The sequence below is a fragment of the Nuphar pumila genome, chromosome 4, assembly GCF_984573655.1.
Source record: "Nuphar pumila chromosome 4, dmNupPumi1.hap1.1, whole genome shotgun sequence".
Classification (NCBI taxonomy): domain Eukaryota; kingdom Viridiplantae; phylum Streptophyta; class Magnoliopsida; order Nymphaeales; family Nymphaeaceae; genus Nuphar; species Nuphar pumila.
Window position 1 is genome coordinate 21,140,309 of NC_143252.1, and position 13,161 is coordinate 21,153,469.

The 13,161-nt window shown below is 37.2% G+C and overlaps 1 protein-coding gene across 4 annotated transcripts; it reads left to right on the forward strand.

Moving 5' to 3' along the window:
• Positions 1 to 2,271: 2,271 nt before the first annotated feature.
• LOC149839599 (MLO-like protein 6) lies at positions 2,272 to 8,986 on the forward strand. 4 transcript variants are annotated; one of them, XM_090002661.1, is made up of 15 exons: positions 2,272 to 2,452; positions 2,626 to 2,683; positions 2,805 to 3,085; positions 3,260 to 3,376; positions 3,489 to 3,549; positions 3,645 to 3,733; positions 4,068 to 4,142; positions 4,230 to 4,324; positions 4,437 to 4,486; positions 4,648 to 4,688; positions 5,383 to 5,556; positions 6,955 to 6,990; positions 7,857 to 7,924; positions 8,034 to 8,094; positions 8,280 to 8,986. In XM_090002661.1, exons 1-15 carry the CDS (start codon positions 2,318 to 2,320, stop codon positions 8,730 to 8,732), a joined length of 1,794 nt encoding a protein of 597 aa, XP_089858787.1. In that variant the 5' UTR covers positions 2,272 to 2,317; the 3' UTR covers positions 8,733 to 8,986. The 4 variants fall into 4 exon arrangements, with proteins under 4 accessions (XP_089858787.1, XP_089858788.1, XP_089858789.1 ...); XM_090002663.1 differs by lacking the exon at positions 7,857 to 7,924 and having other exon boundaries at positions 2,280 to 2,452; XM_090002662.1 differs by lacking the exon at positions 8,280 to 8,986 and having other exon boundaries at positions 7,857 to 8,168.
• The last annotated feature ends 4,175 nt before the right edge of the window (positions 8,987 to 13,161 follow it).

Consider the following 13,161-nt stretch of genomic DNA (forward strand, 5'->3'; position numbering starts at 1 on the left):
ACCTCCTTATATAGAGAGAGTTGAGGTTGAATCCTAATTATTCAAACTTCATCTAATTACAAAACATAATAACTCAACTAAGCTAGAACCCTACTTACTAAAGATTTTATATTAATTAACCAATTTAATTAAGAACTCTTAATTAAAAGCAATCAATCTAACTCAATTAACTTCTAGAAGGGAGACCTCCTCTAGGACTCTCTGGATTTATGTCCCCCCCTGCACACACACACACACACATGTGTGGCCCCTCTAATAATTTTTTTGTTTCTTGATAATGTTACGTGTCCGACTTCTCTTCTGTCTAATTGAGACTCTGAGCAATTATTTTTTTCTTAATTAGAGAAGTCATGTCAACTGTTATATCATCACCCTTAGACTCACACATTGTTGGTCGACCCTCCTGGAGCTTTGGAGGTGGCGTTTAGATCTAGGATACTGGATTTAAATCATCTTCTAAATTTTGGGCCGTAATGGACTTGGCACCACTTTGCCCTCAAAGTGAAGACCATGATCCTTTGAATTGTTGCACTTTGGGGATCAAATACAATGTTTTAATTATCCCCATGCATTGGGATAATTTTGTGGTTCTCGATTATGACTTTCTATAGGTTGTTGAACTCTCAGTCCAAACCGAGTTTTGGTGAAGGAGTTGAAGACATGGCCTCTTAGTGTGTGCGCTAGTGAGGAGGAGTTTATAACGGTGATAGGGTTGCACTTTCAAAAACTGTTGGGATGTCACGATTATATGAAAATGACCACAACCAATTAGCAATAATCACATCCCTCATATGATAACTTTTCCACTTGTTCGGCAAGTGCCCACCTTAACCCGAAATGTTCCTCAACAAGGGGTTTAAATTGGTTCAGGTCAGGGTGAACACAGCTGTACTTGAACCTCAACAAGTAATGTAGTCTCATGGACAGAATTACTTGATGCATGTACTAAGTCCGGTAATATGGAGGTTGCACAGAGAGTGTTTGATGAAATGCCTGAGAGAAACCTTTTCTCATCGACCACGATGGTTTCAGGTTATACCCAGAATATGATGTGAGAAGAGGCGTTAAGGGTGTTTCCCAGGGTGCAGATGAACGATGTGAGGCTAGATGAGGATGGTGTCTTAGCTTTTTTAAAACATATTGTTAGTATAATTTATTAGTAAATATTTTTTTCCCTTTTTAACTGTGTTTGTCCCCTGCTTTAATTTAGATTGCTGGCTCTGCCCCCTGGCTATTAGTGATACTGGGTCTGTCTTGGACAGAGTCTGGATGCACCTGCCAATTGAAGAGCTGGCCCAACTCCTGCTCACTTTATTGGGCAATTCTTGGAACATTGGTAAACTCTCCTGGGTTGCATGCTTACAAGTTTGCAGCCCATATTGCTCTTGTTTTGACAGGACAGAAACCTGTTTAAGGAAAGTGAGTTTTTCCTAGCATCTAGGATCCGACCCAAATCTAATAAAGAAACGAGGATCCGACCAGGGAAAAAAACCCATTGACCTCCCATCGTTTTTTCGATAAGTTATTGACCTCCCATAGTTAGAAATAACGTACAACGGCAGAAAAAATAATCATTAAATACATGATAAAAAAGGTCATGAAAGAAGGAAAAATAGTGGAAAAAGATAAGTTATCGTTAAATAGTGTAATTCCATATATGAATTTTCAAGAAAAATATATGTTTGAAAATATTTCATGTTCTATACATTTTTCTCAAGAGAATGAGTTTTTTTTTTTCCTTTTCTTTTTTACTGATATTTTGAAATGGATGGAGTTGCCCTTTTTATTGTTTTGGGGTTTTCATGGTTCTTATAAAGAAAAGACGCGTTCTAACTTGGAGTTTTGCCAGCCATGGGCCCCACTGTTTAATGCACAGATAAAGCCTTCCCCAGTTGGTCTTCCAGCCAGCCAGAGTCACTCAGTCTTAATCCTTGGGACCAATCTTCAACTGGTCAAATATAAGAAAATATTGATTTAAAATACCAATCTTTCAGGACCAAGCTTTCTTGTTTTTCCTGCAATAATGATTAAAATGGGCCATTTTTCATGCTTTACGTTTCAGCAGTCAATTTTTCTACAGAAGACCCTGACTTTTTTTTTTTTTTGAAATTCTGATTTCTTCAATATGCCCATATCACCGGCTAAATTCCAAGGCCTAAATTTTCATTCTCTTCTCAGAAATTCAGCCAGTCAAAGCCCCAATACCTTTCTGCGTTGCCTCTTCCCCCCACCCTCCTATATACATAATATATAGCAGCAGCAACAATACCAAGGAGCAGAGGATCAATTTCCTGAAATTGAGACTCTCTGAGAGAGAATGGCCGGAGCCAGCGGAGGACAAGGGAGCGGCCGCTCGCTCGAGACTACGCCTACTTGGGCCGTTGCCGTCGTCTGCTTCGTGCTCGTTCTCATTTCCATATTCATAGAACACTCCATCCATCTCCTCGGAAAAGTAACCTCGATCTCTCGATTCCCTTTGCTCTTCTTAATTTTCATCTTGATATCATTCTGCGGCTGCTTCTAAGTTGTATGACTCGGTTGTTGATACTTGATATCGGTCCTTTTCTAATTATATATGGGAGGTTTTTTAATCAATACAATTGTCCTTGTTCTGTGCTTTTACAGTGGCTAACAAAGAAGCGTAAGCGCGCTCTCTATGAAGCATTGGAGAAGATAAAATCCGGTGAGTTGGATAGAATCCCCGCGGACAACTGTTGAAAATTTTTCATACCTTAATTTTGGTTATCATATATATATAGTACTCCGCAACATGACTCTATTATTATGTGTCTTTTTGATGGCAGAGTTGATGGTGTTAGGGTTTATATCATTGTTGCTAACAGTTGGTCAAGGCCCCATATCGCATATTTGCATTTCACCAAGACTAGGGAACACCATGCTTCCTTGTAGGAAGAACACATCTAGTTATGACACCAATGGGGGAAAGGGTGAATCCGTTGGTCAGCACAAAGAGTATTCAGACGAGATCATCGGTCGGAAACTCTTGTGGAGTCGAGCTCCAAGCACAGATCTTCGACGGATCCTTGCCGGTGGAGGTGGCGGCCCCGACAAGTGTGCTCCAAAGGCAAGATATCGATAATCATCATAGCAACCTGCTGAAATATATGATGTTCATCTTCTGATCAGTTGATGGCATCAATGATTATATCTGTCTTATGACAAGTGAGCTTATGGATTTCTGTATTAAGCACAAAGGAGAGGTGAAAAGATTGAGTCATCTTGTTGGTTTGATTTGCAGGGAAAGGTGCCACTGGTTTCGTCGGAAGGGATTAACCAGCTCCATTTTTTTATATTCGTGTTGGCGGTATTTCATGTGCTCAACTGTATAACCACGATGGCACTAGGCAGAGCCAAGGTAAATATTTACCTGATTGTTGTGCTATAGATGTTGAAAAGGTCTATAATTATATTTTACAACAGAAGAAAAAAAAATAATAATTGATATGGTTCTCCTTTATGTTTCTTAGATGAGAAGTTGGAAATTGTGGGAACAAGAATGTAAGAATTTGGACTACCAATTCTCGCATGGTAAGGGATTTCGTGATCTTTATTTCTCAAAAAGAGTGATAAGAGTGTTCGTGGAGTTGGACTATTTATATGACGTGAAAACAATTATGAAACAGATCCGGAGAGATTCAGGTTTGCACGAGAAACATCGTTTGGAAGAAGGCACTTGCATTTCTGGAGCAGGACACCATTTCTTATATGGATAGTAAGAGCTAGCCAAGAAGATTTCTTTTCTAGTAGTCGGTTCCTCATGCTGCATGACCCATCAGGGTACACCCGAACCTGCATGCCCAAATAACAATTTTTCGGGGTACCCAACCCGACTTGTATATATTGCTCGGGTCGGGTTCAGGTCAAACTGAAGATTTTGGGTTTGCCTTATAAGGGAGGGACAATTATGAAAAGAAAATTCCATTGAGTAATGCACAAGGCAGACATAGAGAAAACCTAATATATGCTGACTATTTCCTGTCTTAATATCTTTTTCCCTAAGAGACATCCTGACTTCTTTTTTGTTTTGTTCCATATTCAAATTTCAGGTGAGTTTCTTCAGGCAGTTTGTGAGGTCGGTCCCCAAAGTAGACTATTTAACATTAAGGCATGGGTTCATAATGGTAATTTTCAGTCTCTGTTTTAATTAATCATGTGACCTAGTTTCTTTCTTTATATATACAAATTAACATAACTACGATGTTGATCAGGCACATCTTGCTCCTAACAGTTCGTCAAAATTTGATTTTCAAAAGTACATCAAAAGATCTTTGGAAGAAGATTTCAAAGTCGTGGTTGGGATAAGGTAAAGCATTCACAATTGTTAGAATTATCATGGCTCAAACATCTCTTCTCATTTATTGTGACTTTTTTTTTTGTTTTTTTAAAGAAGCTAATGTGATTGTTTGATGTTCTAGCCCGATAATTTGGTTATTCGCGGTCTTATTTCTCCTCTCCTACACTCATGGTAAGCAAACTGCCATATTTAGCTAATAATCATTTGTTAATCATAAATATTGACTTGGACAACCGAAGTTTATATTTTCTATAAGTCGCTCTTTTCATTTTTCCTCTATAATTTCTATTCAGCAATAATGTCTAAACTGAGAATGATCATTTAATGAACAGACTGGCATCCCAATTATTGGCTACCCTTCATTCCCCTAATCGTAAGAGCTCTCTCTCTCTCTCTCTCTCTCTCTCTCTCTCTCTCTCTCTCTCTCTCTATATATATATATATATATATATATATATATATATATATATATATATATATATATATATATATTATGTGATTGTTCTGCCCTTTTTTAGGTAGGTCACCGTTAATTAAGACCCTCCAAAAACATAGGTTTCTTGTTTTGTTTTATGCTAGATTTAGATATATTTATCATTGATTATTTATTAAAAAACAAACTTTATTTGTTTCAAATTGATTTGATGTAAAAGTGTGGATATTTTATCATCAAATTTTAATACAATATCAACCATTGATTTTTTTAACTCTTTAAAATACACATTTGAACATAAAGATGCTTAATCCAAAACATGTTTTGTATTGAATAAACAATGATAACCGCATCTAATGGTTGGGATCTATGATTTTTGAAGGTCCTAGCAGTAACCTAACAAAAAAGGATATATATATATATATATATATATATATATATATATATATATATATATATATATATATATATATGATGGGGAGATCCCATACACAAGCAGTGCATGTGGTGTTTTGCTGAAGCGAAATACTTACGCTTGGCAGACAAACATATTCAACTTTAACGTTACTTATTAAGGTACTTAATTTCTTTTCCTTCAATATATACTTGTAATTCGTAACTTTTTTTTCTGCAGATAATTCTTGTGGTGGGGACTAAGCTACAAGTAGTGATAACGAGAATGGGTTTAGAGATTCAAGACAAGGGAGACATTATCAAGGGTGTCCCCGTCGTCCAGCCCACCGACCATCTCTTCTGGTTTAATCGGCCGCGTTTGATACTTTTCCTAATCCATTTCGTTCTCTTCCAGGTGAACAAATTTTCTCTTGCTAACTATCAAGTACTACTTAATTTCTTTGGCATTAGTTGCGTGCGCACTCTGTCCGTATGCATTACTTAATCGTGAGGTTGGATGGTCTCGATTTATTATTAATATTTTTTTTTTTGAGGGAAAACATAAACATTTCATTCATATTCAAAAAACGTCTCATACAGTTCTTGTGGTACTCGAAAAGAAATCAACCAAGAGAGAGTTTAGTAGTGACAGATTTGTTTTAAATGTAGGAGCTAGCCACCACCTTAGAGTCTGAAAACCCCCAACGTTTACCTGCCATGAGAAGAACATCGGATATTATGAGCTAATGAACCGATCCAATGTCAATGATATGCACTCGCCTCAGCCCCATAGCCCCCCCCTCCCCAGATTAGACCGAGTCAATACCTTGTCCAATGAAACCAACCAAGCGATCGAAAACTTTCGATCTGTTCGTTGATTCTTGATCAAGTGGATGTGGCCCCTGTTTCCCCTCGGTCCATTGTCATGGGGCAAGGTGGGGGTGGGGACGGGACAGGGCAAGGCGGGTTAAGTGTAACTTCATCTCTGCTTCTATCCCTGCACGGGTTTTGATTTTAACCTTCATCCCGGTCTCATGTCCTCCATCCCTGGTCCAAACCAGGCAAAGCGGGGCGGGACCCCATTTTCCCTATCCACTGCCATCCCTTCCTGTTACTTGGCGGGCAGGATGGGTAGGCGGCAACTTAGACCTGACCCCACTATGTAAGTGGGGGTCCAGTGCATCATGTCATATGTGGGCTTGACTGAGGAGCAAAGAAACGCCAACCCACTCTTACAATTTCCCAAAATCTGACTTGTTAAGCCCCAAGGGGGGTTGGTGTAGTGGGGTGGGGCCTTCTCTGCTAGACGGGCAGTCAAGGTTCAATTTTCATGGGTGTCACCCCTCTGCACAAGCCAATGTGTAGCATAGGCCTCGGGGGCAGGGGTCCTAACCTCTGAGTTTTATGCAGCCAGCACGACGATCGTAGGTATGTCCTGCTGAGCCAGCTTGACCAGATCTTCGTGCTGTTTCTTAGGGTTATAAATTTTAAAAAAAAAATAGAGTTGTTAGATTGAATCTAGTCCAACGGTCCAGATAATGTCGCAAATGCTTTATATAAAGTTGGTGTAATGAACTTGACGGAGCTCAACTCGAGAGCTAGATCGATGTAATAATTTTTTGAACAAAATTCAAAGAACCGGACTTCAACTTGAGTTTTTCTACCTCTATGACTATCATGTAATGTCCTATGGGTCACGTGGGGACCAAATACAGAAGATGATGGTGTTGGTCCATAGTCCGCTTTCTTTTTTCTGTTAGACTTTTCTATACGAGACATTCCTCACGTTTCTTCGCTGTTACTTTGGTTGCAGAACGCTTTCCAGCTAGCCTTCTTTGTATGGGCATGGGTGAGTTACTTCTTCATTTTAATTAAGTGCAGTCTTTGTCATTTTAATTAAGTGTGTGTGTGTGTGCGCACGCCCCTAAGCTTACAGTGGTGTACACTTTTGTTTGCATATACCTAGCCACCAAATGGTAAATCTAATCATACAAATGTGTTTAGTATGATTTATTTAGGATGTTAAAAGGTTTTATCATGTTTAATGCACTATAAGATTTTATTTTTGAGACACAATTCATGAAAATATGGATGATTTAAAAATGACATAAAACATCATATTTGAGTTAACTTTAATACATTAAAATATTAAATAGAATATGCTGAACATGATCCAATGGTTAGATTTTCTTTTAAAGCTTAGATGGATGCAAATCATGTGTGCACCACCATAAGCTATGGTAGTCCAGTATATATATAAATGAAACATGCTATTGGATTTTCGGTATTTTTTTCGCAATTCTGACCCCATATAAATGTGTTCAACATGATTGATTTACTAGAAATTGACACTTGGATCATGCATTTTGGATGAAAAAATGATATTGGAAGCATCAAAAATTTATAAAAGTTGTAGATAGTTGATCTTTGAAACCTTATAAAAACATATTCATGTATCATAATCAAATGCTCCATGAACTCATTCGGGTAAAAACAAGGATATAGATAACATATATAATGTCAGAATTTCGAAAAAACACAGAAAATTCAATAGCATGTTTCATTTAGCACCATAACCATTTAGTAGGTTTCCATTTCTCTCTCTCTCTAATATATATATATATATATATATATATATATGTGTGTGTGTGTGTATAGAGAGAGAGAAAGAAATTTACGACTTGTAACATGGTCACCTTGATGTATAACGTGCAGTATGAGTTTGGTTTGCATTCATGCTTTCACAAACAAACAACAGAAGTCATCATTGGGCTGTCAATGGGGTGAGTTGCCGACCAATATTGCTCAACCTATTATTATTCAATCTTCCTGCTGAATCCAGCTTTGTTAAACAGGCGCTAACCGTTTATTTGCTTTCATGGCCGGTGACAGTGTCCTGATTCAGTTCCTTTGTAGCTATGTCACTCTCCCACTCTATGCATTGGTCACACAGGTAATACAATATATATATATATATATATATATATATATATATATATATATATATATATATATATATGACTCCCCTGCCATAAGATCTATATAAGAATCATGCCAGCATTCAGTATGCTTCGACATCAATTTCCAATGAACGAACAAGTATAACCTACGTTGCCGTTTGTCTATAATTTCAAATAGATGGGCTCCAATATGAAGACTACAGTCTTTGATGAGCGCGTTGCTGACGGGCTTAGGAGATGGTACAACACTGCAAGAAAGCACGTGAGGGAGAGCCGGAGATCAGGCACCATAACGCCACTGTCGAGCAGCAGGCCAACTACGCCAAAGTCTAGCCATCCGGCAACACCAACTCATGGCCTCTCACCCGTTCATCTCTTGAGCCATTACCGTAGTAGTAGTAGTGTCGTCGATATGTCTCAGATGTCTCCAAGGTTTTACAACTCTGAGGGGCGGGAAGCAGCTGCCTACTCCACATCCCATGATGAACCCTCCTCCTCTTCTCACCACCACGGACATCAAAACCCCATTAATGCACATGAGAGCGAGCTGCAGGAGCTTGGCCGCCCATCCCTCATGTTAGAACAACATGAGATTAATCGTGCAAATCCTGAGTTCTCATTTTCAAAATAAGACATCATACCTAAAACGGCAACATTGATGAAATCATATTTACACACTCCAAAAGTCATATGTACTTATATATATGCTGGACAGTTTCACCCTTTATAGGGTGCCTTGGAGGATGCCCTTTTCCATTTTCTTCTTCTTTTTACCACCAACTGTTGTAAAACATTGAGGGTGTTTGAGGTGGTAAATTAGCTTCTTCTTCACCTCTGGTTAATCAAACACTTTTCCCCCTCAATGAAAAGAAAAAATTGAAGTCATGCACTTTATTTATTTCTTCTTCATGTACAACTGAATAGCAACAAGTGACAATCTTATCTGTAACATGCGTACAATATGGAATTCGAAGTAATTCTCATTTCAAATATCATTTATTGATTATCATTATTGATTTTTTAACTTACGCATTTCATTAGTAAAATGTAGTTTTTTTTTTCACAACACTTTCTAATATGCTTTGGAGTTGAAGCTTTGATTTACAGCACTCTGTAATTTAAATGCTGTTTAAAAGATTGGATTTTTTTTTTCGTCATAATGTGTATACAAACCCCTTTCCTTGGTGGAGAAGCATATGTAATTATTATTGTCAAGAAACTTATTATGATACTGATCCTCTTCCTGTCACTAATCAACATCACCATCAACTTCTAATGACCGAGCTGTGCCACAAATCCTTGATCCCCTTGAACTTTGCTGTTGATTCAAATTGTCAATCTTAGTTAGTAGTAAAGTTATCAAGCTTCAGATCATAAGCATTTGATCTGGAACCCATATCAAATTCTACCCCTTATCAACATTTTGCACTACAATGCATTGTAAATTGCACCAATACATCATAAAAAAGAATTGTGAATGTGATAGTTTATGAAATAGAAATGGGTCTATTGAGCCCAACAGCTCTCTGTCTCTCTCTCTCAAAAAGAAAAAAAACAAGGCGCTCTATTGAATGATAACTGGATTTATGTCATGGTGAAGGGTGCATCTCTAGTAATTTGTTTCACTAAAATTTGCCGAGCACAAAGTTTCAATTACCTGCATTGTATCAGCTTTCATCATTAACATTGAAAAGAACTTAATGATATATCTAGATCTACTTTCAAATGTGAGTAAATCTGGAATTTCCTACAGTTTCAATCTCCCAAGGAAGAGTCCAATCAAGAGCCTTATGCTTCAGTACACTTTGGGCTTGTTTGATGGCTTGTCCATGAAATTATGGAACAGAAGAACAAAATAGACAGAACACTCATTTTGTTCGTTCCATAACAACTGTACCAAGTTCAATGTTTGTTTCGACATTACACAAAAGTTGTGTTCCGAAGTCCAACTTTTGTTTTGCGCTGTGCGTGGACAACATTGACACACATGGATAATGGGTGAGATAACTTCGTTTTGAATTGTATGACTAGATCCGCCCATTATTATCAATGTTTTAACAAGTTTATTATGGATTTTAACCCTGGATATGAATCTCGAATTGGATCCAAATATGAAAATAAAACAACCGTAAAACAAATAAGCAAACCATTTTCCTATTGATATTTTGAGAATAAAATCTTGGATTGCATTTAAAACTCGGATTGTTTGATGGATTGGATTTAAAAGCCCTAATGCAAACCCTATTCAATCATAAAACTATAAAATCAAATTAACTATAAAAATCAAATTAAAAAACCCTAATTCAAACCGTATTAAATCATAAAACTATAAAATCAAATTAACTATAAAAATAAAATAAAACCCCCTAATTCAAACCTTATTAATTCACAAAACTATAAAATCAAATTAACTATAAAAATCAAATAAAAAACCCTTAATTCAAACCTTATTAAATCATAAAACCCAAATCCTCAATCTAAGGCTCCAATTAGAAAAAATAAAACAATTGCCCCCACAACTGGGTAAAACTAAGGCCGTGTATGGAATCACAAAATTGGGTGGATCCCATGAAAATCCTTGCATTATAAATGGTAAAAAGGATAATCTAAATGAAACTGGATTCCAATTCCAACAAATTTCCTGAATCCAAACAAAACCTAAAAGAATCACAGATCCCTTACTTCATCAGAAACCCTAAATAAGCGACATGAATCCATCGCTCGACCCACAATTATACTTTCAACTAAATGTCAAATCCCAAAAGAAAAAAAAAACAGCTAGAAAAGAAATCGGGAAAAATGCAAAACCTTCAGGGCGATATTGAGCTGGTAAACGAGGCCGATCTTCTTCGTGAGCACCTTCCCCCAGTCGGTGGTGAGATGCTGCTTAATCTGCTCCATCAGAAACGCTGATTTAATATCTGATTTCCCCATCTCCGCCCCTCTGAAAAAAAAAACACTTTTTTTCTTGGGATTTCACCCGATTTCTGATATTCCCAAGTTTTTCTTTCTAGGGTTTTCTTGGGACTTCGATTCAGAGTTCTGTGGGGAGGATCCCTCGTCGCCGGCCTGTCGCTGGTGGCCTCGTCGATAGCACCATGGTCTCGTAGGAGAGAGAACATCAGTGGATGCCTCTCCCCCGATATATTTTTTTAATATTTTGATTGTTTTCCCGTCTATATTCTTTTTGTAACAGGAGGGTGGAACGGTGTTTTACCGTAAAAAAAAGACGTGGTGGACAACATTCCGTGCATCCACCACGTCCATTGTTTGATGGCAACGACAACCCGTGTGGCTGCGGCATCTCGCGTGATGCGTGGGATGGGACGTGCCATCAAACAACCCCTTCTTTTCCTTTTCCTTTTCTTTTTAAAACACTTGGAACATTACATCACATAGGAACGGCTTGTGAATAACAATAATAGAGGATGTATAAAAGAAACCTTTAATGGCATTAATTACATATGCGAAGGTGTCTGGCTTTTCTTTGAGTTCCTTGTGAAACAAAATGGTTGGGTGGCTACTAGCTCTTTTGTGCCTATGATCTCTATTTTGATTTTAACTATTTCAAGTCAAGCGAGTGTTTTTAATATCTCTTGTTTGTTCCACTTTTATTAGTTCTCTTATATCAGGAAAGCCATTGCCAAGTACTTGGATCCTCTCGAAGGATCTTCACCACATAAAGATGTCCAACGTAACACCTACTTGGTTCCTCCACAACTTTTATATTGGCCAATCTACTCGTTTATTATTATTATTATTACTATTATTTTATATATCTAAAATCTTTATTTAATAACTAAATCTCATGACATCTAGTTATTAAAAATAACTAGAGACCTAAGATGTGCCAAGAGAACTCCACCTTAGCCACGTAATCATCAAATTAAAGAATGGTGTGTCCGGGACGAGCTATGCTGGCAGCAGCACACACGCGTGCCGTGGCTTTCCTTTGGAGATTGCAGTACTAAGGTTCTTCCATCAATTGTTTTGAGTCAGAAGTTGCGTTTACTCTATCTCCTTAGTTCCGGTGACTCTTAGGGTATAAAAAAAAGATTGTCCGCATCCCAAAGCTATTTTTCTAGGGTTTCTTTGTTGTCTCCTTTATCTTTCACAAAAAAAGCCGACGACTATTTTCGGCCACTTTTTTCGACAATTCATCAGTGACACTTCATCATTGAGTTTTTCAGATTCATCGACAATGAGTTTTTTGGTAAGCACATTCTTAACGATTTTTTTTATTATGCACAATATTTTTGATGAGTTTTTCGATAACCATTTTCCTTAAGTTGTTGCGTCTTCTATCTTGTACATTTCTTTATGAGTTTTTTGGTAAACTACAGCAATTAGAGGCATTAATTTTTTTTTCTTATCTAATACAATTAAATATTATTTCATGTACTTGGTTTTTTTTATTACGAGGAACTTGCCTAGGAATAGCTCACTTAATAAGCCTCCCTCCATCCTAAATAGTAAACTTCGAGTGCCCTAGCCTACAGAGGACACCAAATAGGCATGTTAGTTATTGAATCAAGTTCAATGAAGATCATACACTTAATCTACTCCGATCATCTCATTGCTTTCTTTTTCTTTTATTCTTGTTTTTACTCATGAAAAAATATACAATGATCCCATTGTTGTATGCCAAGATTCTAGGTCTATCCTTGATACACAAAGCCTAGTTCTTTAGGAGATGTCATGTAATTGCTACATTTAACCTTTTTTTTGAAAAATTATCGTACTATATGACAAATATGACGTGTTTTTTCAATTTGAAATCCACTCGTTGTCCAACACTGCAAAAAAAATATTAGGACCTTTTGACCTCATAAAGTTCGTACGATATATGGTTTCGCTCATTGGCTAAGGCAAAACCTCACTTAAATGTATATTCACACATTTTTTGTGGTCATCAAGAAGCGTGCAAAAATTAATGTTATTTATGTGGCCTTTCTTGTTAATTGTAAAACCGCAAATACCTTAGTAAAATGGCATATTTCATATCGAAGTTGCAGGAAACTGTGATAACCTCCTTTCTTCTTTTTTTAATAGTCCTTTAA